General features: G+C 34.0%; 2 protein-coding genes across 3 annotated transcripts in view; both read left to right on the top strand.

Annotated features, from left to right (window-relative positions):
• LOC129001715 (biorientation of chromosomes in cell division protein 1-like 1) overlaps nt 1-23,459 on the top strand; it is an 89,614-nt gene extending 66,155 nt beyond the window's left edge. For both annotated transcript variants that reach the window (XM_054429125.1, XM_054429115.1), the window contains 4 exons: nt 11,227-11,302; nt 17,335-17,395; nt 20,663-20,760; nt 23,028-23,459. In XM_054429125.1, coding sequence (XP_054285100.1) covers nt 11,227-11,302; nt 17,335-17,395; nt 20,663-20,760; nt 23,028-23,122 — 330 coding nt within the window. In that variant the 3' untranslated portion in view covers nt 23,123-23,459. The remainder of the gene's footprint in view (nt 1-11,226; nt 11,303-17,334; nt 17,396-20,662; nt 20,761-23,027) is intronic.
• A 3,213-nt stretch (nt 23,460-26,672) lies between these two features.
• The window catches only part of LOC129001771 (glutathione S-transferase-like), a 52,071-nt gene continuing 51,398 nt past the window's right edge, over nt 26,673-27,345 (top strand). Inside the window, exon 1 of the mRNA XM_054429213.1 lies at nt 26,673-26,773. The gene's annotated coding sequence lies outside the window, so the exon portion shown is untranslated. The remainder of the gene's footprint in view (nt 26,774-27,345) is intronic.

Genomic DNA, 27,345 nt, shown 5'->3' with positions numbered 1-27,345 from the left:
GTAAACCTTAACTGATTTGGATTGTTTGCATCTAACTTTTTTTTTCATTTAAATTGTCAAAATGACAAAAAGGGTTCAAAATGAGTTTGAATAAATTTGATGTATCTTGTAAACACTAAACAATATTGATTATTTATTAGGGGTCTGCGGTACAGAAAATTTAAGGTCGGTACGGTTCGGTACGGTACAATATTTTGTACCTCGGTTCTCGGTACATAATCGGTACGGTACGCGGCTACCCGTATTTTTGCGTTTTCTTCTCAGAACTGTATTAAAACCATTATTTTTAACTATAATACATTGACATTACTATGCCACTTCTATATATAGACTCGTCCCCGGTGACGTCACCACCTGGGGATTCCCCAGTCCCATGACCGCGAACTTGGCTCTTGGGGCAGTGTCCGTAAAACTGTTTAAAAACGCTTATATCTCGAAAACGGCTTGAGATACGGAAAAACGGTTGAAATTCTGGTACACAAAGTGGGTGTCAACTTTTGATTATAAACAATATTACAACATTAAAAAACCAAAAGTAAAAAAAAAATTTAACATTATTTTATATGGGTAGGCTACAAATAAAAGTTACCATGAAAAATCGTCTAAGTCCGTAAACTGTCTAAAAACGCTTATATCTCGAAAACGGCTTGAGATACGGAAAAACGGTTGAAATTCTGGTATACAAAGTGGGTGTCAACTTTTGATTATAAACAATATTACAACATTAAAAAATCAAAAAGTAAAAAAAAAATTAACATTATTTTATATGGGTAGGCTACAAATAAAAGTTACCATGAAAAATCGTCTAAGTCCGTAAACTGTCTAAAAACGCTTATATCTCGAAAACGGCTTGAGATACGGCAAAACGGTTGAAATTCTGGCACACATTGTGGGTGTCAACTTTTGATTATAAACAATATTACAACATTAAAAAATCAAAAAGTAAAAAAAAATTAACATTATTTTATATGGGTAGCGCGTAATTAGGAAACTAAAAAACATTTTTAAGCCTTAAACAGCCACATCTAACAATGTAAGACAAGATACAGAACATGCAATGACATTATTTGAGACCGAGTAGGCTTGCATAACAACGAAAAAAAATTATGCAAACAACAAATATGCTTGTGGTTTCTCAATAGAAAGATAAAATATTTATAACAAATATTTTAACTTATAAATAAGATTGTAGATTAGATTGGTTACAAGTTTAATATGTAGCACCTAACAGTTTTATGGCAGTAGGCAATGCCAGCGGCAAATTGAATATTCACGAAAATACTGACTGAGTTAGAGATAACATTTAACAGTCATCATAAAACTATTATTTTTATGATAAAATAGAATTGGTGAAAGTCGTAAAGATATAAAAGTGATAAAACTCAACAGTTCTTGGAAGTACTTGAATACAATAATTATTGTCGAGATAAAATGTTATTGTCGTGATAAAATGTTAATGGATTTGGGACTGCTAATGGGTTTTTTATTGCATCATCACCCCAGTAATAAATTATGAAGATCGTAAACAAACATATGATAAGACTTTTATGTGCTCGGAACCAACTACGATAGTAAACTGAAAGTAATTTATTATTATAATAGGCTGTACCGAACCGAATTTGTACCGTGTAAAATGTTGTACCGAACCGATGACGGTAATTAAGCTTGTACCGTACCGTACCGACTTTTTCGGTGCACCGCAGATCCCTATTATTTATTAGTGATGAAATCAAGTTCTTTTAGCTCGTTGCAAAACTGTAAATCAAATTAATTTTATTCATAAATAAATAAGGGTTATGTACATAAGTAGTGACTATGGAGAACTTTTAAATCTCCTGATAACTATGAATTCATCAAGTTAAATTAAACAATATCCCCACAGCCAAGGACAAAAGTCAATGAAAATATTCTTTTCCCTACACAACTGTAAAATGACATTTTTTGTTGCATGTTTATCACCTGTAAAAATCTATCATTACATTGTTTACTACGGCAAAAGAATATTTAGTATTTACTATCTTTTTTTTGAATTTTGCTGACGTAAACAAACAACTATTTGTTATTGTTTTATCAACTGTTTGAATTTTCAACAACTAAAGTAAACATTAACTTCGAATTGAAGGCATAACCTAAAAAAATTTTATGAGTTTTGTAATGAAGAAAATAATTATTCTTTGTAGTGTAGCGAAAAGTAACGTTCAAAACACAAGTGAAAGTGGGTCTCGAACATACATATTCTCGAACATTTAAAGTGCTCGATAAATCTCGCACTTCAAACATGGTCTCAAATATGTAATGACTCACTTTCTACTCTTGTTATGAAATATACTATTTTTCCACACTACTGTAAAATCAACTTTTTGTTGTATATGTTTACCACTGTGAAAATTCATCATTACATTGTTTACTACGCAAAAAGAATGTTTACTATGCAAAAGAAATGTTTACTATCTTCTTTGGATTTTCTAACATAAACAAACAAACATTTGTTATTGTTTCATCAACTTTTCAATTTGCAATAACCAAAACTGTACAATCAATGTAAATTTGAATTTTGAAGTTCTGACCTAAAAAATTCTATTAGTTTTTAAACACTCCCAACTGTAATAAAAGAATATTCCAATGTTTGTTTAAAAAAAAAATTGTCTGTGTAGTTTAGTAGTAATGTTCAAAACATGAGGGAAAAAGGATGGCACATGGCTCACTTTCTTCTCTTGTTATGAAATAGTGTATATTTCAATGTTCAGGGTGATCAACTCAAGGAGGCCACCATTGGGATATTGTAAACGGTAAGAATTAGGGACAAATTTAAATTAAGGACATTCCTTTATTTTTTGTGTCAGTTAAAAATATGAATTTAGTTTTTTTGAAATTCAGCCGCCATTTACCAATATGGCACCTAACTTTGAAATTTCTGAAATGGAAGACCCTATATTCTATCACATTTTCGGATAGAACATGCAATTTTAAAAAGACACAAGTCCCTAAAAAGCTCAGTAATGTAAAACAAATTATTCTAATATACAAACAAACTCATAAATATATTATCTATGTGTCAGAATAGATATCCCTGTACACCATATCTTTTGTGTAAAAAACAGTTTGTTGTTTGTCTTTGTTTGTTTTTTTTTTAAGTTATTTTCAATAAATAATTTGAATCACTCCATAGGTTTAACTCTGCTAAAGGCAGCAAACATACAGGGTTAGGCAAAAGTCTGGAACCCCCAGATAACTTTTAGCGAATTTCCCATATAGGGAATAAGCTATTACCGTAGTACTCATGGTAAGACCTGGACGCGGGACCGATTTTTTTTTTGTTTTGAGGTCCCTAGAGGCCAAAAACACCATCCGTTCAAATTCATATATATATATGTGTCCGTTAGCACGATAACTCGAGCAAAAATGATTCGATTTTGATGAAATTTGGATTTTGTGGTATTCTAACGAGTTCGCGATCCAGCATGATCGGACCATGGGAACGGGGGTTTACGGGGGGTTTTATGGGGTAAAAATAGGGTTTTCCCATTTTTGACCCAAAAAACATAAAATTTAGCAATTTCTTTCCAAACCATTTTGTAGAGCTTAAAAAAACAAATAATTTAGTATATTGAAGCGTTATTATGCGCCTAACGGTTACGGAGAAAATTCAAAAAAATTGTAAATTTAAAATTCCCATGTTATTCTTATGGAGAATAAGTAAACTGTTGTAGTTTGCTTGTTTATGAACATATTTTGATCAAATTTGGAAAACGTTTTTATTTCTTACTAACTATTAACATTTTACAAAAAAAACAGTTTTACCCTCCCTGATGCAGCAAACCTAAGTACTTGTTAAACTAATTCTATTTAAATCGGGAATAAATGTTATATTTTTAAGTAGACATTTCAGTGTAAATCAAATCAGTCAATTGGAAATTCGCTTAGTCTGCAGGTTTTCTGCGGCGGGGGTATTTAATGCGTTGCAGTAGGAAAACAAAACTTGGCACATATTTACAACATAAGAAATTGCACTTTTTCATCAAAGTTATAACTTTGCCCCAGCCCCCAAAATGTGGTATTTTGGGAGCAGCCCCAAATTTTCAAATGTACACCTATCATGAGACCCCTCATTTTAAAGGGTTTATCAAGAGAAATTGAATGGCGCAAACCAAAGGTCAATATCGCACCCCTAATCAAAATGGCAGCCATTTTAATTTAAGATTAGCAAGCAAGATAAAGTCTGGACATCCCCAGATAACTTTATAACATGTGGCAGTGGGAAACCCAAACTTGGCACATGTTTACAACAAAAAAAGACACTTTTTCATTAATGTTAGAACTTGTACCCGGCCCCCAAAATGGGGTATTTTGTGGACAGCCCCTAATTTTCAAATATAAACACCTACCATGTGACCCCTCATTTTAAAGGGTTTCTCAAGACAAATTAAATGGCACAAACTAGAGGTCAATATCGCACCCCTAATCAAAATGGCAGTCATTTTGAAATATCCCCTATTAACTTTTTAACAGGTTATAGCAGGAAAACTAAATTCAGCATACCTTTGTAATCCTTTAAAATGAGGGGTCTCATGATAGGTGTTTGCATTTGAAAATTTGGAGCTGTCCCCAAAATACCCAATTTTGGGGGCTAGGGCAAAGTTGTAACTATGATGAAAAAGTGCAATTTATTATGTTGTAAATATGTGCCGAGTTTGGTTTTCCAACTGCAACGCGTTAAAAAGTTAACTGGGGGGTTCCAGACTTTTGCCTAACCCTGTACAGTAGACCCCCTCTTAACCGACCTCGTATTAACCGATACTCGGATTATCCGCCTTCGATCGTAAAATAATGCAGTTTGTTTTAACCGACCTTGCTTTGAGAGCAGCTCGGTTTAACCGCCGCTTTCTAGGAATCTCGGCATTTCCGCTCCCACGCTGGGCGATGAGAACTGAACCATACGCTTATCTCCACAGGATATGACTAACAATAAGTTATTTTGTGTTTATCACAATAAATATAGCATAGCCTATTGTCAGTTTGTCATCATCGTTCGTAGCTATATCTGTATTCGAGCACATCTGATCTGATTTGTTAAACTTATCCGCGCGGCAAATTTATAACATCATAAAGTGCGTCACGATTTTGAGAACTGATTATCTTATCGCCGGAGTAAACAAACAACGCAACTTGTAGGGATGGGGGGTTAACCAATCCAAGGTCAAGATAGTTTTTGTGCCTCGAGACTCCAGTGAGAGGCTATAAATAAACGTCCTGTCTTGTAACAAAATGGTCGCTTGTATCTAATGTCAACAAAAGGTTCTGTACTGTATTACAATGTATTTGGAAAGCATCAATTAATACATTGCAGTACTAAAGTTATTAAAATAGGAATTTTATTGACTCTTGCCTAGTATTATAATATATTCCACTGAAAGTAGGCCTATTTGACTTAACCGTGTTTTGTGTCTATTTGTGACTTTTCTACCAATATGAAAAAGGAGATAAGAGTAGTTTATTTTATAAATAATGCTAGTATGACTTCAAAATAATGATTATATAATTCCAAATGAATAGCACTTCATCATGTTATGATTTTAGGGATTGCCCGTTTTATCCGACCTTTTGCGTTATCCGACCTAGGTCCGGTCCCATTAGGGTCGGTTAAGAGGGGGTCTACTGTATAATGGTTTGTGAATAAATACTGGTTTATTAAGTTAGCTTTGGTCTTGTGGTTAATGGTGATAAAAAAGGCTTCCCTGATTGGAGTTTTGGGAATTGTTTTCGTCAAATATGAAAAGGCATATAAAGGTGTATTGAGGTAAGCTTAGTTCTTGGTCAAAATCGCTAAATTAGCATCCCTACCCATCCAGTTGATATTTCTAAGTTTCTACAATTAGTGTAAGTTTATGTGGTGGTATTTCTCTTAAAGTTGCAATTGACTTTACATATTCTATCAAAATAGGCCTAATCATAGGCTGATTCCTAACTCTTTTGCGACTGGTTCGGGTTCCATTACCCAGTTATGGAAACCAATCACGTAATTACTTTTCATAAGCATTGACATGCATATTTTTTGTTGGTTTAAGAAACGGAAACTACCTCTAGGTTTTACTGTTATATGTGGATGCTCCCTTTACTATTATATACCATACATGCTAGGCTATATTTTAACCTTTTTGCTTAGAGCAACAGACAGTACCTGTTTAAAATCTACAAACAATATTGTTTCACCGCCCACTGGAATTCTGATAGTCATAGTACTTACTTAATCAACAAATATATTTCCTGTAGAAACCTATTCCATCTTTATTTCCCGGCAGTGGCGGATCCAGAGGGGGGGTGAAGGGCGCTACCGCCCCCCCCCCCTCTGGCGAACATATACATATATTTTTTACTGCATGTAATACAGTAGTGCATACAAATTGCGTAAAATAATAAAAAAATAAACTTTGGACAAAGAAATGGTATACAACTGCCATTTTAGAGACTTAGTTTATAAAAACTTTTCAGGGGGATACCCCCCAGACCCCCTGATTCGCCCCCCCCCCCCTTGTGGCTGTTCTAGACCCGCCACTGTTCCCCGGTTATTTTCTAAGAGTAGCCGTTGAGGTTATTCCACTTCATACAAAATATTGATTAAACACTACAATAAATCTCAAATTCAAAATGTTAGTAAATTTAAATTTGCAAAGAAAGTGTAGAATATATCTTTAACATATTATTTATGTTTTGAAATAAAAACAAAGCAGAAGTTTTCAATTTAATCTTGTATTGCTAATTTAATTATTTAATCAATGCGGTTATGTCATGTGAAACATTAATAATATACAAATTTGAAGAGTTTCACAGTAAAATAAATTAATTCAACATTCTATAAGGTAACTAAAAAGTCTTAATTATTATAGGTAACGTTATCCCTGGTTTTATATAGTACATTGCAGAATTGACTGGCAAATAAGTCATCCAAATGTTAATATTGCATACCAACTTAGTGATAAATCACAATCAGCTGTATTGAAGTAAACAAAAATCAGCAGTAAATAGCTTCTAATGCTATTCTCTTAGAGAACATTTTATGTTATATCTAATTTAGTGTTAAAATGTTGGGGTTTTCAGTATTTTTCCCGCCGTCACGGGATCGAGACCTTTAATTTGAGCCCTCTCCCGTCGTTCTTTCTTAGTCGCCCACAATTTTGACGCCATACCTAATTACTAATATATAGATTTCATTCTTGACATTTTTTCTATAAAACAGCGTGTTACACATAAGAAAAAATTACATGCAATGTACATTTTGCATCATGTAGCTCCTAAACGATTAAGTTTAGTGTAAAAATGCGTAGAATAAACAAGTCTTGAAATCGTAAAGACATTTTAAAAATATCATAAAACACATGAGAAATTTTGATTCCATTGTTTAAAAATGGCAGCAAACTTTAAAATTGGAAAACTGTGGTATTTTTATAATGTAGATATAATTTTAAGACTTATTTATTCTACGAATTTTCTCTCTAAACTTACTCGTTTAGGGGCTATATGATGCAAAATATACACCCCAAGTAATTTTTTCTTAGGTATAACACGTTGTAACTCCTAAACAACACTGCACACAAGTGCACTCCTGCTGTACACTCCTAAGCTCTATGTAAGCTTTATAGAAAAATTTCAAAAATACAAAAATTGCATGTTCTATCTGAAAATATGATAAAACATATGGTCTTTCTTAAGAAATTTCAAAGTTGGCTGCCATATTGGAAAATGGCGACCGAATTTCAATTAAATTAAATTAATTTTTTTAATTGCCATAAAAAATAAATTAATGTTACCGATTTAAAGTTTTCTCTACTCTATATCTTACTGTTTCTGATATATACCAATAGTGGCCTCCTTGAGTTGATCTCCCTCTATACTACAGGGTGCGCCAAAATAACCTGACAGTTTTTATAACTCAAGAACAAAATACAATTTTGTATATTAAATAATGTTATAATGTACACACTACTATGCCATTTTCACTTATGAAAAATTATATCACTTAGGTGATGTCCTTCTCCTAAATGCAGGCTTCCCATTTTTTTTCATAATTGCAGTCACCTTCACCTGATGAATAAAAGCAATCTCTTCCCGGATACACTGCTTGAGTTCAGGGATGGTTCGAAATTTCGAAACAAACCCTTTGCTTTTTAAGTATTCCCACAGCCAACAGTCGCACAAAATTAAGTCTGGGGATCGAGCTGACCACAGCACATCACCAAACCAAGAGATCACTTTACTGGGAAAGAGTTGACGCAAAACTGTGATTGAATAATTGGCTGTATGACAAGTTGCGCCGTCCTGTTGAAACCATGTTTTAGTCATGTCTATCCCTCCTAACATTCGCAGTTGTGGAACAAAAACCCCCCTCAGTATTTCCCCATAGCGTTCTGAGTTTACAGTGATCCCGTGTTCCCACTTTCGTCCTCAAAAACATGTGGTCCGATGACTCCAAACCTTGCCACACCACACTAGACAGTAACTTTCTTTTGACGAAGTGATGTTTTACCAAACATAACCTAAAAATGGCATAACATATGCAATCGTTCACTATAACAATGAGGTCTCTAGCTAGTATAACAACTGACTTATTACAAAACAAAAACTGTCAGGTATTTTTGGCGCACCCTTTATTTTGAAATACAGTAGTATAAATAGCTTGATAAATCTCACACTTTAAACATATGGTCACAAATATGTAATGACCCACTTTCACTTGTGTTTAACCGATACTTTTTGTTAAAACTAGAAGGACTAATTATGTTTTAATAGACATTGCAATATTTCTTTATTACATTTAGGAACTTTTAAAACTAATAGCATTTTTAAGGTTGTGTTAGGTCTTCTGTTTAAAGTTCAATTTTACATTGATTGTAGCGTTTTTGTCGTTGAAAATTGAATCAGTTGATGAAATAATAACAAATGTTTGTTTTTTGTGTGGTAAATAATGTAGTGATAAATATTTTTAGGTGCTAAACATGTAACAAAAGCAGGTGATTTTAAAGTAGTGTAGCGAAATATAAGTGAGCTTCCTTGCACAGGTTGTAGTATAGAAAGCTGCTAACTGCTGCATTTACTTACTTTGGCGCACAGTTTTTACTTTGTCGCACACTAGTATTCCAACCAAGCAACACAAAACAGCGTGTTTTATTATGCACATAATCCGTGTATGCTTGGAAATAGGTTGGCCACAATTAAAGATATTACAATTACAGTCAGCTGTTTCTGGGTTTCCCATTTCGTTCAACGATTGGATTTAACCTAACCTAAAAAGGTGTTGTTTAGTGTTTGAAAGACTAATTATTTATATTTATATGCTTTATAGTAGCTTTATAACTGTAGGGAAATTATAATATGTAACACGAGTACAAAGTGTCTTTGCTGCACTTGTAGTGAGTACTACGACTATCCGCAGTACTATCCTGATAATTAGACCAATTCGTAAATTACAAGGAAAAAATGTGGTTCGGATTCCACTATAAACTGTAGGTCCCTTAGTTGCCATTAGCTGTATGGGCTATTAATTAACAGCTGTGTCTAAGGAACATGTCGGCCTTAGTCACTAACAAGACTACAAGATTGCGCCACTCATCCTACACTCATCCTTCACTCATATTTGGGTTAAAATACGAACATAGTGGCGTCCCCATCTTAAATAAATAATTGATTGATAAGGTGCCACTTTGCCCACTAGTTACACAAATAACTATTTCACCACAAGCATGTTATCAGTTGTTTTTAGAACATCATTTGATGAACAAAAAAGTTACATTTAACCAGCCTTTGGCTGATAATCACCACATTTTGTGTTGTAAATTAACATAATTATTATTTCTTCAGTCATAGTCTATTCTGACAGTATCTGAAATGTGCTTTTTGTAAATCGTACATAACTAAATTATTAAATACAATTATTAACAAGAACTGTATAAAATCAATTTAATCATTTCATAATGTTAGCATTGAACTAACCAAAAATATTGAATTAAACAAAAGCCCAATGAAACAGTTAAGATTTATTCAGTGGAATTGCAAAAACAAACATCATAATAATTAATTCTGAACATCTGTGAATCTTAATAACATATGTAACAGTGGGGTCCCCCCTTAAAGTTTTGTGTGTAGCATCTGGTCCACGTGTCGTCTCAAAGTTTGACCATCATCCATTCTAACGTAATAATGAAGATTACCATCTTTAATTTCAACTGTTCCCAAGGCCTGTTCAAGGAAGCTAGTAAACTCTAAGGAAGTAAACTGTCGTCCATTGTCTGACACAAGAAGATCTGGTAATCCAAAAGTAGAAAACATTTTTCGCAACTCCTTTACTGTCCAAGTAGCTGTAGTACATTTCGTAGGCAATACTTCTACCCATTTGGTAAATGCGTCAATGACTAACAGGAAGTAAAGTCCATTTGTAGGATTCATTCCTTGTCCATGTAAGTGAATGAAGACTTCTAGACGTCTTATGAAATTGTTGAATGTCTCGTCATCTTGGAAGGGGGTGAACAAAATTGTTGATGTAAGCGGTCGCAATTTCTGAGTATCAACACTGTATGGTCTGATCTGCTGTAGTTCTTCTGTTTCGTTGACTCTTTCCAATTCACTTAATCGGATTTGTAATACATCAACTATTTTGAAATACATATCCTCCATGTCGGTCCTGTATGTGATTTCAGTGTCAAGTTCTTCTTCATCTGTTTTTACTTCAATGTTGTGCTGGATAAGCTCGAATCGTTCCCAATAAGCATGTAACACTGAGAGTCTTGTTCTGATACTATCAACTTTAATACCAGACAATTCTTCTAGCATTCTCTCAGCTCTAGTCAACTGACCTTTAACAACAGCCCTTGCTTTCTTCAGTTCACTCAATGTTTCATTTCCTTGTAAGGAGGCCATAATCAATTATTTGTACTAGTAAATGTAATAAGTGTAAAATAGAAACGTAGAAATAATTAATTGTCCTCGTCACCAATTATTAAATACAATTATTAACAAGAACTGTATAAAATCAATTTAATCATTTCATAATGTTAGCATTGAACTAACCAAAAACATTGAATTAAACAAACATCATAATAATTAATTCTGAACATCTGTGAATCTTAATAACATATGTAACATAAATTTAATAATATGATACGCTACTGTATTTTACAATGTAAAGCAATTGATGATCCATTGAAAGCTTGCTAACAATTTTTGTTTTTTTTTTAGGATAGATTCCCAACGGTGGTTTCACAGGAGATCATTAATGATGTTATTGGAATCCAAAATGTTACATTAGATCAAGGTAAGGTTATAAGTAATCATTATTTTTAATATACTTAAACCCTCTTAGCTGACTAACCTTTCAAACAGACGATTGAAACAAAATCTCACTTCTACGGGCTTCAAACATAGGTAGGCCCTACATCATAGATCTACGATAGTGATCAATTATTTAAAAAATTGTTGATTCCAGTTCCGATTCTTTGAAATTGCATCTTGATTCTGATTCCATCGATTCCATTATGTTAAAAATAGTTTTATAGTGCTAAATTAATACTTTTCACTAGTGATGTATCGATAACAAAATTTTTTAGATTTTCAATACCGATACAATTTTATTTAAGTTAAACCAAATTGTCTGAAAAGCTTGATTGATTATACTACACCAACCCCTTTCTATCTATATTTTTTTATTTAAAAATGTTCTATTGCTATCTTGGAATTCTCAGTTAAATTTTTGTTGGAAATGTGATCAAATATTTCATACTATAGTTTTTTAGAACGTATTTTAGGTATTTGTGTTTATTATAATTTTTAAAAACATAAATGTTTATATAAAATAATAGTGGTTTAGTTACCTTTACTTTCGTCCCAGTTCAATAAAAAGTTGTAATACCTACAACCATGGTTTCGACGTTAGTTGCGTCATGGTCACGTAGTTAGCAAGTCGAGAAGTATCTTGTCATAGTCGGTCGCTTGGACGTCGTCATATTTACACAAACACGGACACGGGCATAAACACACGTACATTGATTAAAATAAAAGGTTCTCGTGGACGGAACACAGGCCTGTGGTGAACAGTTAATTTGTACCGTCGCGGGAGCCGGCAGGAGAACACTGAGGGCGACGGCGTCTGTGATTACATGACCCTTGCACCTTCTTTGGACATGGACTCGTCCTGTGGGGGTTGTCTGTTGAAGATAGACTTGCCTGACGAACTTGAGATGTTTGGATGATTTTATTAAAGATTAAATGTGAACTATAATTTAGTTTTTCATTCAATACGCTATCGCTATCCTGTTTTAGGGCCTTATAAATATGGAATTCCTCGAGGGTGTCAAGAGTAAAACCTTTGCTGCAAACTTCAATTATCTCAATGTTATTTTCAATATTTCCAGTGCTATGTTCTTCGTCCATAATGTGTTGAGCATAACTAGATTTTTGAGGATTTATTCGGGGATTTGGTTTATGTTCCTTAGCCCTTTTGACAAAGGATCTGCCTGTTTGTCCTATGTAAAACTTATCACAGTCATTAAGTTTTAATTTGTAGAGGCCAGTTTTTTCTAATTGGTTAACATTTTGCTGTGATTTGGGTTTAAGTAGGCTATCAATTTTATTTGAGGTTCTAGGTGCTGGAATTATGTTAAATGGTTTGAGTTCTTTTTTCAATAAATTATGGAGTCTGTGGCCATATTCAATGGGAACGTATTTAGGTTTTATTTTATTTTGTTGTTCAGTTTTATCAGACGACTGTTTTTTCAACTGTTTAATTAAAAGTTTGTCAACCATTTTTGTTTCATAGCCGTTAGAACGTGCGATGTGCTTTATTATATTTATTTCGGTGTTGTAATCTTCTGGAGACAGTGGTACCTTGATCATTCTATTAATCATGCTATTATAAGCAGCTAGTTTGTGGCTAATAGGGTGGTACGAAGATGCGTGTATAGTTTGGTTGGTAGTAGTAGGTTTCCTGTATATACTGTACTTGAATCTATTGTTGAGTTTTTCTATTGTAAGATCCAGGAAGTTAATCTTGTTATCGCTTTCTGTTTCGAGGGTAAAATTTAATTTCGGACGTATACTGTTGAGATACTTTTCTTTTTGTATAGAAATTTAATTTCATTTTTCACCCAGGATGTTTCAGCTATTTGTTTGGCTTTTTTAGCTGCAAATGAACGGTTTTTTATTTTAATCTGTACATAGTTCGGTGTTAATCTGTGCTTGATACGTGTCTTGTTGAAATCTATGTTACATGCCGTGATAGCAAGTTTAAGCTTGATATTCTCGAATTGGCTGGCAAGAGAAGCGTGACTGGTTAGTAGTTTACTCATTGTTATGGCTTGCCCCTGATCTGGTAAGACAAATATAAAATAATAGTGGTTTAGTGTCTTACCAGTTCAGGGGCAAGCCATAACAATGAGTAAAATATAAATGTTTATGTCTCCTCCAATTATTATATTTGTTTTTTCTTTTTTCCTTACTAAAAAAATCTATAAAAATACTTAATCTGTCAAAAAAATTATATATGAACTAGGGGATCTATAGACATAAACTATTAAAAATCTAAAATTACATTTCACAAAACTATAAGCACAGAACTCAAACAGTTTTTCTTCTATAAATCTATTTGACAAGAATCTGGGAATATACACCTGTTTCCCTTCAATACAGAATCATGACACAAAATTTAAAGGCATTTTTTTCTTAAAAACGAGACATTTATTTGATATTTTTTTATGTTTACCCTAGTAATTTCATCTGGTTTTAAATCATGTTCAGTTAGTATTATCTGGATTTAATTCATTCATGGTTAGACCTAATTGCTCGATTTTTGATTCCTAATGTTGTAGCCTATATTTTGGTGGAAAATTTTGAATTTTTAGTCGGTTGACCTATATTTGTGGTGGTGTCTTGCCCAGTAAGTTGAAAGTAGAATCAGGTGGATTCATTACATGTTTGTCTTTATCACTATTGTTATTTTCAATTTCATTAATATTTACAATAATCTCACTGGCTTTAATATTTAGACTTTCACTGCTCTGCTTTTTTAACACTTTCTGGTATCTTGAGCGCTTTACTAAATAAAAGACATCTTCAATCACGTAGACATCATATCCTCTCCTTCAGTAATGGAAACGTAGTCGTCATCTTGCACGATCGTGGCAGTAGCGGTAATTTTATGATCGCACGATCTACACAGACGAGTCGGGAATCGGTATCAGAATCGACTTTGAGTGGTAGATTCTCGATTCCAATTCCATAGCCGAAAATCAGTGAAATCGTGAATCGACCTTTGGAATCAACCCATCCCAAGTCTGCGATATTTCTTCCTGTTGGTCACATAACCATAGAGGTTAAAGTAGGGTTGCAATATTTTGGCTGGTGTAAATCAAGACCAATACAGTCGAAGTATGTGTTTGGGGGTAAGGCAAACTAGTTATAAATAACTAAGCAAATACTGTATTGGTACATAAAATGTAATGTCATTTTACCACAAAATATTATTACAATACCCCATGTAATATCTCCTAGTTCCAAGTAAAATGCTCTCATGTATCATTATGCTTTATTTATTTATTTAGTATTTATATTTTGAACATACCATTAATATAGAACCTATTTCATGGGTGTTTTACTATTTTTTTTTTATCTGTAACTTATAAATGTCCCTAGAGCCCTTATTGGGACTTAGCGCACATGTAGCAAGACTGGTGACTGTTCTAAAAAAAACTGAGACATTTAGCAACTCTAGCATAAAGTCATGTTTTGTCACATTCGGCCACAGTTTTGGTCAAGAGAATTCTGGTCAGTAATCAATCACTACACTTAAAAGGTTTAAAGTGTAACAAATTTTGTATTAACAGAACTATATTGACTAGCTGCTCTGCCCATGCTTTGCAAAGGGGTACAGGCGAAGGATATTAAATTGAAATAAAATTCATAAATGTAGTTACGGAATGAAAACTTTAAACTAGTTTATCATTCATACTCTACATGTTATTTTCCCTTGTGATAATGTAGTACACTATGTATGCAATTTTCTTTTTACTATTTTTGTTCTTATAACTAGGGTATTTTGTTGGAAACAAAAAAATGAGGTAAAGGTTAAAACCTCTATTCATGTTTGCTATTCCATGAACGTTTCTTATTTGCTGCAATCGTGATTGAAAATGAAAATACTAAGCAAAGGTTGTTTGTAAAATAAGGTCTCCAACGAGCTTAAATTTGCCACCAAACAAACAAGTCCAAATCTAATTACTTGTACAATCATTGAACTCCCCCCACTCTTTACACACATTTTCTTTGTCGGAACAATTCTCTTCATTCTCATCTGTCAGCTAGTGATGTCTACTACTACAATAGAATAGGAGTTGACTCCTTAAACCAAAAGAAGCTGAAAAATATGCATACTGGGCATAAGTGTGTATTTATCATCACTACTATGACAAAACTATAGGGGTATAGGGGTGGGGACTGGCTGTAATAGTGTGAAGTAAAAAACATGGCGCTGGTTTCAGATTTGAACCAGCTTGCTTACTTGTGACTGGACTTAGAGACAACTCTTTTAGTAGAATTCCTTTCCAGTAGGCCAATGAAGAATAATAAACTTGATGAGATGTGCATTAGAGACATTAATGGTGAACTGATTCACAACCCTTTGAATATTGCCAATACATTTACTAAGTAAATGCATTGTAGAACAACCATAGCCAAAGAGCCAAAGGAATAAGAAAGAAATAATAGAAGTCATACATAGCAAGTCTGAAAAGCAAAAACTCAGCTAGGGTTGATGAAATTATCTGTTGGTTTGTTAAAGAGAATCACTTATTTATTGGCAAAACCCATCAGCCACCTCATATCTTCAAATATCTTCTTTTCTTCTGGTTTCCTGATTTCCTAAAGCTTGCAATAGTCCACCAATAATCTTATCTTACTAATATTATAAATTTGAAAGTTTGTGAGTTTGTGTGTATGTTTGTGTGTGTGTTTGTGTGTGTGTTTGTGTGTGTGTTGCTCAATCACGCATAAACTACTGGACGGATTGGGCTGAAATTTGGCATGATCATAGCTCACATTCCCGATTAACATTAAAGCATATTCTTATCTCAAAAACCCTTTCGGGCTCCGCCCCAGTGGCTCTGTAGTTCCCCATGTTAATCTTATGATTTTTCATATTTAAAAGGAATTAATGAATCTTAACAGCTGTTTCAATTAAACAAGTTGGTTCTGTTCTATGATGTTCAATAGCATAAAAGCTACAAGGATTACCAACAGGGTGCTGCACCCTGCTATTATTTATTTTTTTTTTTTATTTATGACAACAGCTAATTTCCAACCAAAAGGTGAGTGAGCGTAGCGAACGAACTTCAACCTGGAGGCGAGTTAGCGTAGCGAACGAGCTAACCTGAAGGCAAGTGAGCGCAGCGAACGAGCTCCAACCTAAAGGTGAGTGAGCGTAGCGAACGAACTTCAACCAGGACGTGAATGAGCCATGCGAATACTTATGAAGTTAAACGGGGCGAAGCCCGCGGGTACAGCTAGTATTTAATATAGCTGACTTTAAAGATCATTTTGACAGCTATATCAAAAGTAAAAAAGTAGTATTAGGTATTGAGTTTAACAAAATTCTTAGATAAACATGAAATAATTAGTGAAAACCAACATAAATTAGTTAAGAATAAATCTACTACCAGTGCAATGTTTCCTCTCATTGATGACATAGTGTGTGGACTTGATGAGGGGAATTTTTTGCTGGCCTGGTCTTTGACTCAGTAGATCATGACCTCCTACTTGGCAAAATTAATAATACAGAATTGGGATTAGAGGTTTGGCTCTGGATTGGTTCTGTTCCTACTTGAAGGGAAGGAGACAATTTGTAATGGTAATGTCAGTTGATGAACGTGGATTCCTGTGTCAATATAGGCCTAACTCACCCGAACGTCCTACACTGATTGGTGTGCCCCAGGAAAGGAACCTAAAATCATTTCTTTTAAATAAATGATATTACAAAGTCGGTGACTTCCTGACTGGTGGCTAGAGTTCAAGTCATACATTGAAACAACATATTATTCGTAAAGTTAATGCTTTTTGTTAGTTTTATCCATTTAATCTGAATGACATTGTATTTTAGTTTTAGTTTTGATGTAACTAATGCATGTATATATCATGTCTCTCTGGTCAAATAAATAAGTTATGGAGTCATTCAGTAAATTTTTAAATTGAATAGCCAAATATAGGCCCTACTTACTTTTTTTGTAATTTTTTTCCATTTTTTTATGATTTTTTGGTATAAGAATATGATTGTTCTGTAAAATGATTATATAACCTGTGTAGGCAGCAGCAGTGACCAGGGCAGCCAGTCTGGTGAAGAAGTGTTAGAGCAGAAGCGGAGAAGGTCTGTGGAAAATATATACTTGATTATAAATCTATGTGAAGGCAGGGTAGCTGTCCGATTATAGTCTCCATTTTGAAAATAAGGTTGCTTGTTCAATTCTTTGTGAGGTACCAAATCTTAAGGGGGTTAAAACGTACCATGAGTAAACAAACTCCAAAAATTGCCCGTTTACATCCACAATAGCCTTCACATAGGTCTATGTGTTAGCTATTGTTTAAATGATGTGTAAAAGAAACCTAGGCCTAGCATAGTATAAACGCACACAACATATTTTTTTGTAACTAGCAGCTATACCCGTGTCTTTCAACGGGGTCAGTAAGCAAAAGAGACAATGTTGGTTCTATGAAAATACCTTAAAAATGGTTTCACTCCTACCATTTAATTTAGAAACAAAATTGAACTGTATTACTTAACTTGATAATAGTATGTTTTTGTTAACTCAGACTGTGAACACTTATTTAGGCTACCTGGGATTAGCCAACGATAGATGACCAATGATAGATTTTAAGGTATAATCAAATAACATGTTTAATGGTTTGTACTGTAAACGAAAAGCTATCACAATAGTTCCAAACCTGTCAATAGTGTAATTTTCTAACATTTAGTAAAACTATAATCAGACAATTGGAAATTCCCTTAGTATGCAGGTTTGCTGCGGAAGGGGTATTTTATTACTGTTTACACAAAAATATAGGCTATCTAAAAAATAATTACCATAAAACTCAGGATAAGAGCTTAGGTTCAAATCAAATCAAACCAAATGAAATCGTATTGTCACAAGAACGTTTGTACATAGCATGGCTATAAAAACAGGCGACATTGTCAAATTATAATTAAATACATAGTTGGTCAATCTTAAATTTCTAAAGTTAAAAGTAAAAGTAAAAGGCTGACTTTGATTTTTAAAGTATTTTACAATATATATTCATTAATATGGTAGTAATTTCTTGCATTATATTATCATAACCATATTGTGTTTAGTGTCATTTTCTTTTAAATTTAAATCTTATAACTATAAAATTTGTATTTAATCAAAACAGCAGTTTCTTACTGGACGAGCCAGTGTGCGAGTCATCTACCTGGCGGCCGAGCCAGCTGTGTTTGTGTGGGTGTGTGAGTAAGGATCTATTAATCTGTCAGGTGCCACGGCTGGTGGAACCATCAAAGTATATAACACAACTGGAACACCGGGTGGATAGGAGATGTGGGATAAAAAGCGCGTCGTTTCGGCAACCTTCCCTCACCACTATGTGGGACCCAACACAGATATGTCAGTTCCTCAAGCCGTACACGCGGTTTTTACGCTCCTGGCCGTGCATACAATAGGTTGACTGCAATTTAAGTTATGTATTCGGAATCTGCATTAACTGCAGAATCTGACAGTATAAATATAATCTTATTTAAATCATAATGCAAATTTTAACAACTAAAAATGTTAAACAAATATCACACCTTGACATGAAAAAGTTACTAAGCGAGGAGTTTTTATATTTTTTGGTCAGAAGCAAACTTCAAGCGACAAAATTGTTGCTAATTAGATGATCTTCAGCATATAACCAAGCAATTTCAAATAAAATGTGTTAGTCGTGTGTAATGGAGTAATTAGTAGCGCAAGGAGGTTTTTTATAAATCGTGCCACGGGCCGTTCTCCCTGGTTCTGCTGATCTTTTCGTTTACGGTACTGAAACTTTTTGAGTACAACCAATAGTTATATTAAATAGGTACATTTTTATTACAGGTAACACGTAACCAAATAGTATATTATCACCTTCTAGGTAAACTATTTACATACAATGTTACCGTAAATTAAAATATAAAATGTAGACTATATATATACAGGGACAGGGACTGGTAATCCCCCTTTGTTTAGTTGTAACAAGGGATCGTTTACTATCTGCTTTGTTTGGTAATTAATGAGAAATTTCAAATATTAAGGTTCAGAGCAAGTAATTGATTAGGTCATAAATACTAAACCTAGGAAGTATTTAACGTAAAGGCAATAAATAACAAAAATTGAATAAGATTTACCAACAGGGTGCAGCACTATTATTTTTTTCATTATTTATGAAAACAGCTAATTTGAACTAAGCAGCAACAAAAAACTGTGATACACAATGAGAACTGTCAAAGTAGGATTGTTTACAATACAGTTATGTTTATGTTTTTAATTTCATGAATAATTTATGATATTTTGCGAATTTTTAATAATCTATCTTTCTCTATTGTGTAGGTGAAGTAGTAGAACATTATGGCTATGGTAGATGTGTAATACTATCGCATACCGTAAATTTGAGGAAGCAAATTTTCTCAAACCGTGTTTTCTCACATCGCAAACGCAAAGATCGGGTATAACAGCAATAAGCATTTTATACTTATTTGCCAACCCCGTACGAAGGACGGGTACTCTGCTAGTGTATAAAGGTTGCATTACATGTTGTGAAACAAAACAAATTTCTTCAATCTCTGCCTAACACCTAACTAATTTTTGTTACATTCATTCATAATGTTCCTAGCATTGGAGAAACAAACGGTTTTGTAAATCAGTGTCCCTAACAGTTTCATTCATGGGCGGCAGCCTGGTACCAGTATTGATATTTATCTTCTACAAATAAATCAAATATATGATCACATCCATAGAATAGTTGTATTCTTTAACTTATATCAACTGTTAAAAAAGGTTAAAATTTATTTAGTTTTACAATGATCGAGTAGCAAAAACATAAAGAGTTGCTGGACTGAGGAGGTTGGTGCGACATAAAATCAACCTCGTCACGCTATTAATCACTATACTACAAACAAACTACAGACTTAATTGTAAATTGCTCGATCACATGTTAAAAATCATCTCTTCAACTACAACTTTGTTGCTTAAAGTTTTCTTCTGGCCCAAAAATAAAATACTTCCTCGCATACTAACTTTTTCATGTCACAATATAGAAATTGTTGACTCTTTTTAACTATTGAAATTCTATTTCAAATCAAAAGTAAAATTTATTTATACCATTACATTCTGCATTTAATGCAGATTACGAATATATAAACATTATTGTACTTAATCTTTGTTATTGAAGGCTAGGAGCGAGTTAACAACTTCGCGTACTATTCGATGAATTGGCTAAAATCCGCTGGGGATGGTGGGTGAAGGCTACCACAACGGCGCGCTTTCGTGAACACATACCTAGCATTCCAGTTGTGTCATATACTTCGATGGGTGGAACCTGGTATAGTTAATTCCGAGTTGGGATAAAAGATACCTTTACATTACAGGACAGGCAACAGACAGCAGAGGTACGACAGTTCAGATCTGTACAAACCACGGCTGCAGCTGTCCTCTCGTCGTGTCCGAGGTGTGGGCTCCTCCCCAGGTATGTAGATTGGCAATGTGGTCAAATGTTCAGGGTGAGAAAGAGTTGCTGTGTTTTATTTGTAACAACAGGAGGTTTGCATTCATCAGATCTTCTGTGGCCATAATAGAAGATACATTTTCAAAAAAATACCTACACAATTTTGAATGAGCTAGAGTTGCAGCACTGCAATCTGTGCAAAGCAAATTATCTATAAGTTTCATAATCCCATAGTAAAAATTAATTGCTGGCCTTCACAGATTTTAAGCTTCATTTACACCAGAGTTTGGAACATGTTTAGAACTTTTTTTTGTAACACTTGTTTCTATAACAAAAGTTTACAACAGATAGTGCTTTTTTCTTTGATTTTATTGGAAACAATGTAATCACCGTTCCCGAGGATACGAGGTCAGTCCCTCTCAAGATAGTCAAGTGGTGGTGGATAGGTGCGGGGGTGGCGGGGAAGTGTTGTAAACAGCGTAGAAGTACAGTAACATTTGTCCCAAAACAAATATTTCCTTATATTTGGAACACCCTTTGATCTTTACAGACTTCTGGTGAGAAGTCGGTTGAAAACACTAAAAAACTGTTTGCAACATCGAAATGTTTCTGTTCAAAAAGTAGTGTTACTTGGTTTCTTAGGAACGTTAGTTGTAAATGTGTTCATAGCTCCGGTGTAAACGCAGCTTTAACTGTGAACATTTAGTTCTTTAAGAAGGACCGGAGAGGATAAGCTAACGTATTGATATGCCAAAAACCAAGTGCTTGTTTTGGAAACTACATCACTGCTGCTCTATCTCGTTTGATATTTTGTCATAATTTCTGGCTTTCCCTGTTGTTCTGAATGCATACCCAATTCATAATTGATTTCTGTCAAAACACATGTCCAGTGGGGAGCTGTGAGTCTCAGACAAAAAGTATGCTGCACAGTGCACAGTAATAGTCAACGGAGAGGTAAAAAATCCATATATCACCAAATAAACATTCCTCACTTGTCCATGCTTTATGGCAACTGAACATCAGATTGATACTTGTAAACCTCCCGTGGTTACCATTCAATCATGATCTCTCTCCCCTCTCTTCAACAAACAGCAGCTAAACGGTGTGAATTACGTATTATATTAGAATGGCAAATTTAAACAATTTTAGACAGTAGTTGAGGGTAATAAAACTATTTTTAGCAAATTAAAAATATCCATATTGCAGCCAACCACACTAAGCAAATTCCCAGGTTCTTTATTTAATAGTTTTGAACAGGTTAAATAAGATAAGAGAAATAAAAGAAGCCTTGCCCAATGTGATTAACAATAGGCTGGATGAGTGCCTAGGTTTGCTGTTGTAAGCAGTGGTCAAGAGATTCTCACTAGGATTTCTGAGACAGCCAATTGGTTTGCATAACATTTTCCTCAGGGCCGCAAGCAGTAGTGGCTTGTGATTGCTTTTGGGGTATCAGTGAAATGGGGAGTCCGGGGCCTTCTTACGGAAAAACCCATAACAGTCCAAGGACCAATAGCCACAAAAAATCATCCAGAGAGCAACATGCGGCCTGCGGGCCACGTAGTTAGGATACCTGGAATAGACGATTGTGGATTTTAATTGAATATTGAAAGCAATGTTGTACATATTGTATGAACATGAAGAAATAGTAGTTTACGCAACGATTGCGTAAAGATAGTGTTAACGACACGAGTAGAAAATTCTCTTGACTTCTACAAGTGTCGTTAACACTATTTACGCGAGTTGCGTACACTACTTTACCTACGACGGTGTTTTAATTACTAAAAATCACTACTCATAACTTCTAAGAGAGGTTATGTTTTTGTTTTTAACCTCTAACTGCCACTGACAGTGATGCAACGAAACATTGTATCAAATACTAATTGCACCAATCAACAATTAAATTGGCCTTAACAGCTGATTAGTTGAATTTCGAATCATTACAATTTTGCTTCTCCTCTCTCAATCCTTGAACCTCATTGGTCCGTTACCCGTGTTGTTATGAGTAAAACTATGCTGTTATGAAAGTAAACAATGCTGTTATGAGATACTTTTCAATTCTAAGAACTGTACTGAAACGGCTACTTTAAAAAACGCTCGTAGGTAAACAACATTTTCACATTAATATAATAAGGATACCCTGAATGGTTTGTGAGCAGCATAAGGTTACAGATCAATTTCCTTGTTTTACAATCTGCTAGGATGCATAAAGGTAATATTGAAAGATAATCTCTCCTTCCAGGATTGATGTAATTCTTTTAACACAGATTACATTAAGATTCATGTTACAGAGGAAGCCCAAGCCCCTCAGGTTGTGACCATTACCAAGAGGAAGAGATCAGCTACCACAGATTTGAACACACCTTCTTCCAAGTGTCGGCGGTGACTTTGATACTTTCCACACCTTGTATATAGTATACAGAGTATTTTTACAAACATTGTAATTGATTTACTGTAAAGTCTTCAATGAAGTAATTGATTACTTTATTACTACTATGTAATTTCACGAGTTCCATGTTACCTTTTTGTTACTTATGATTTCTCTCAAGATATTATGATAAACTTATAATTTTATTGAAATAATTTAAAGTTCACTTTCAAAAGTGAGGTAATGTTTGTACTGTTTGTGTTAAGTCCATTCAAGGAGCTGTAATTAGCTTTAAATTTATTTTCAATTACAGGTAAAAAATAATTTTATTGTTTGGTTTTAAAATATAGATATTTTTACCCTTAAAGAGACAATCTTTATCTTTGCCTCCTCAATTCTTTATGTGTATGACCTTACATAGTCATCACATTACTCTGCGGAGGAGCTGGTTTGGTAGAGCGCAGGACTTTATCTAAGTGAATGCCACAGCCCTCTAGGCCTAGCCTGAAGTAATTTGTAAAACGGTTCCAGGCAAAGCCTATGTCCTAGGATTAGAAGGTGGGACATAAAAAAAACTACTTTGCAGAGTTGTTAAACACTCTGCACACTACACTCCTTACATGGGCCTATTCCTCCATAGTACTCTGCAACTCTTCACTATGCACTTTGCACTCTTCAAATGAATTCCTGTTCCATTATTTTTATTTTTGCAGAGGCAGAGTGAAGTACAGAGTGTGAAATGCAGAGTTTTCAAACAAATCATTCTTGTTTTGTTCCACCAATATATCTTTAAAATAATGAAGAGTTAAAAATATTACAGAGTCTGCAAATATATGAAAAGAAAAATTTCACTCATCAAAAGACTTAGGCTCAACTTATAGTTATAAACTAATGTAATATTTTTATTCATATAGTATTTATGCTTGTACTAATTATTTTTCTGTGATTAGTGACTTATATAATGGATGTAATTCAAGAGCTTATATTTGAACAGAAACTACTTCTGTGCCTGAGTTGTCTTGGAAAGGATTCACAGTAGTCATAGTCATAGTCATAGTCATATAATCTTTATTCAGGAGTACAACATGTTGCACAAGAATGGCGCTATACAATTAAATTATATTGTTAAAACTAACCATAACTTATATAAAAAAGGCTAAACAAAAATACAAAAGCTTATAACTTACAAATTTACAACACATTCAACCAGAAAATTCATCTAGGAAATAAATGGGCTTGGATAACATAAAAGTTTTTAGCCGTTTTTTAAATTTATTTATGTCTGTTATTTGTAAAATATTATCTGGTAGAAGGTTATAAAATTTAATCCCAGCATATGAAGGTTTTTTTTTCAAAGAATTTTAAGTTGTGATTTGAAAAACTGATTTTGTGTCTGTGCCTTGTCCCATAGCTGTGGCATGAACACAAGGTCTCAAATTTTGGTAAATTATTCTTTACAAAGAAGATCAAATCAAAGATATATTGGGCAAAAACAGTAAGAATACCAAGTTTTGAAAATTGTTCTTTAACTGAGGTTCTCCAATCTTGAATGTTTAACATGATACGAAGTGCTTCTTTTTTAAATAATAATATTTGTTCCAAATTTTCATGAGAGGTTGCTCCATATAAAATTATGCCAAAGGAGATGTGGGAGTGAATAAAAGCAAAGTAAACTATTTTTAATGTTTCCAAAGGACATAATGTAAACATTTTTCTCAGAGCAAAAATCCCTGATGAAATTTTACGGCCAAGATGTTCAATATGAAGGTTCCAATTCAAATTTTTGTCAAGTACAAGTCCTAGGAATTTAAAATTTTGCAGTTCTTCTAGACAATTTCCTTCCATCAAAATTCTGTGTTGAGCTTGTTTATTACTTTGATATGTTGAGAAAGATATGCACTTTGTCTTATTTATATTAACTAAAAGGTTTAAATTGTTTAAAAAAGTATTTACGCGTGAAAATTGGTTATTTGCTATTGACTCTACTTTTTTGATGGGTATTACCAGATACAAGTAAGCTAATGTCATCAGCATATAAACAGATTTTAGCATCATCTAATACATCTGGTAAACCCTTTGTATAACATATGAACAACAGTGGTCCCAGGATTGATCCTTGTGGCACTCCATATTTTAAAAATTCCAATGATGAAGTAAAATTTACCTTATTGTTGTTTGTGACATTAGTTATTTCTACATATTGTAGTCTGTTATTTAAATATAATTTAAACCAATCTAAAGCTCTTCACTTGATACCCAAACAAAACAGGATATTTACCAGCTTGGAGTGTGACACACTATCAAAAGCCTTGCTGAGGTCCATAAAGACCCCAGTAACATTATTTCTCTTATCCACCGAATCTATTACTGATTCAATGAACTGAACACTAGCACTAATCACAGACTTGCCGGATTGAAATCCATGTTGTTCTTTATCTATCAAGTTGTTGGTTTCCAGAAATTCTGCTAGTTTTTTTTAAACGCTAACTGATTTAATAGTTTTTAATTTAATAGCTACAATAATAGCTAACACATAGCTGCAGTACCACGTAACTGCAGCTAAGCATGGTGTATCAAAGTCTAGTGTTTACAGAACTATTAAGCAAGTAACTAAGGCTATAGTTCGAAGAATGTTCCAAAATACTATGTGTTGGCCAGAAGACACACACGACAAATAGCCGTTGTTTTTTAGAAAAGGAGGTTTTCCTTCTGGGCTGTGTGGATGGAACTATGATAACTATTGATGCTCCCTCAGTACAACAGTTGTACACGGTACATAAAAAGACACGGCAAAAACGATTTAAATGTTATGTGTTACTCTGCAACTCTGCAAACAACAGCAGTGATTTGAAGAGTAGCAATAATTATTGGAGGAATAGTGGACTCTTACACTCTGCGGAAAAGTGCAGAGTGAAGAGTTGCAGAGTCCTATGGAGGAATAGGCCCCATCACGGTTATTACACTATAACTGAGTACCACAGCTACACAAAGGATTTTGGTCTATTCAGTGGCGTAATTTCACCAAATGCTTGGGGTCGGGGGGCAAACACCGGGATCCAGTGGCTCTCCCCCAGAAAATTTATCAGTTCAGAAACCAAAAAGGAGGGATTTAAGCTTATTTTAAATGTCAAAGAATTATGAAAAAATATGCTAGTACTGTACAGGATATTTTTTTTCTTTAACCCAGGAACCAGGGTTATTTTGCCCCCCCCCCCCCCCCAAAATTGACGCCCCTGGGTCCATTCATCATGTTAACCTCCAATTTGTAATACTCTTTCCCGTTCAAAAGGAATCAAGGCTTTAGCAGAATCTAATCAAATATATGCTTGGTGGCCCAGGATCACTTATTGAATTGAATGTGAATGGTTTATTCTATTTGGATTGGAAAATATGTGATTTTGCTTGTGTATCTGCATATTTAATGGGAAAGTTATTGTTTTGTTTAATAAAACACAACAGACAATGAAGTCATGACTTGATATTTGGGCATGACTCTGCATTTATCAGTAAGTGGAAGAAGTGCAGCACTTAGGAAATGAAGATAAACAAGTTAGCCTTGAACCTGAGTGGCTGGCTGAGTTTGGAGGGGAGAGGAGGGGGGGATCTTGGCTATCATCACAGTTCACTCCCATACCAGTTGTAGGTGTGCCTGTTGGTTTAGTTTACTTGGTAAGTTGGGCATTTTCCAGTCAAATTATTATGTAGGTGCTTCTACATAATTTCTTTATTTTTGTGTTGGTGGTTCAAATACTCCTTCACTTTACTTTCATTTTAATTTTTTCGTGTAACTTGTTATGCCATTCATAATGTTTGTCACTATTTCCTAAGTTATATAATAACACTGTAAGTTGTTTATGATTCTGTGAGCTAATTTCTAGAAAACAAGGTCTATTTTTTCCAAAATATTAATAAATACCCCGTCGCAGCTAACCTGCAGACTAAGACTATAAGTCTTAAACAGGTTTTTACCTGGTTGGATTTTCATTTTCATTTTCACAATAATATTCCCCTAAATTAGTCACATTTATTTCCTATTTCAGTAACATTAATTTTAATGAGTACTTAGGTTTGCTGCCACTGGAAATGTAATACCGGTAAGGTGTTAATAGCTTAGTGTGAAATAAACTAATTTTCCAAGTTGTATCAAACTATTTCTTCAAACAAGCAAACTAACAACAATTTATATACTCTCCATAAAAATAACATGGGAATTTTCTCCGTAACTTTTAAACATAAAATGC

The sequence above is a fragment of the Macrosteles quadrilineatus genome, unplaced genomic scaffold (genome assembly GCF_028750875.1).
Source record: "Macrosteles quadrilineatus isolate MER2022 unplaced genomic scaffold, UCM_ALF_1.0 Scaffold_1__1_contigs__length_201487025, whole genome shotgun sequence".
In the NCBI taxonomy this organism is placed as follows: domain Eukaryota; kingdom Metazoa; phylum Arthropoda; class Insecta; order Hemiptera; family Cicadellidae; genus Macrosteles; species Macrosteles quadrilineatus.
The sequence above is the reverse complement of the archived record's forward strand: the minus strand, read 5'-3'. Positions and strand labels throughout refer to the sequence as shown.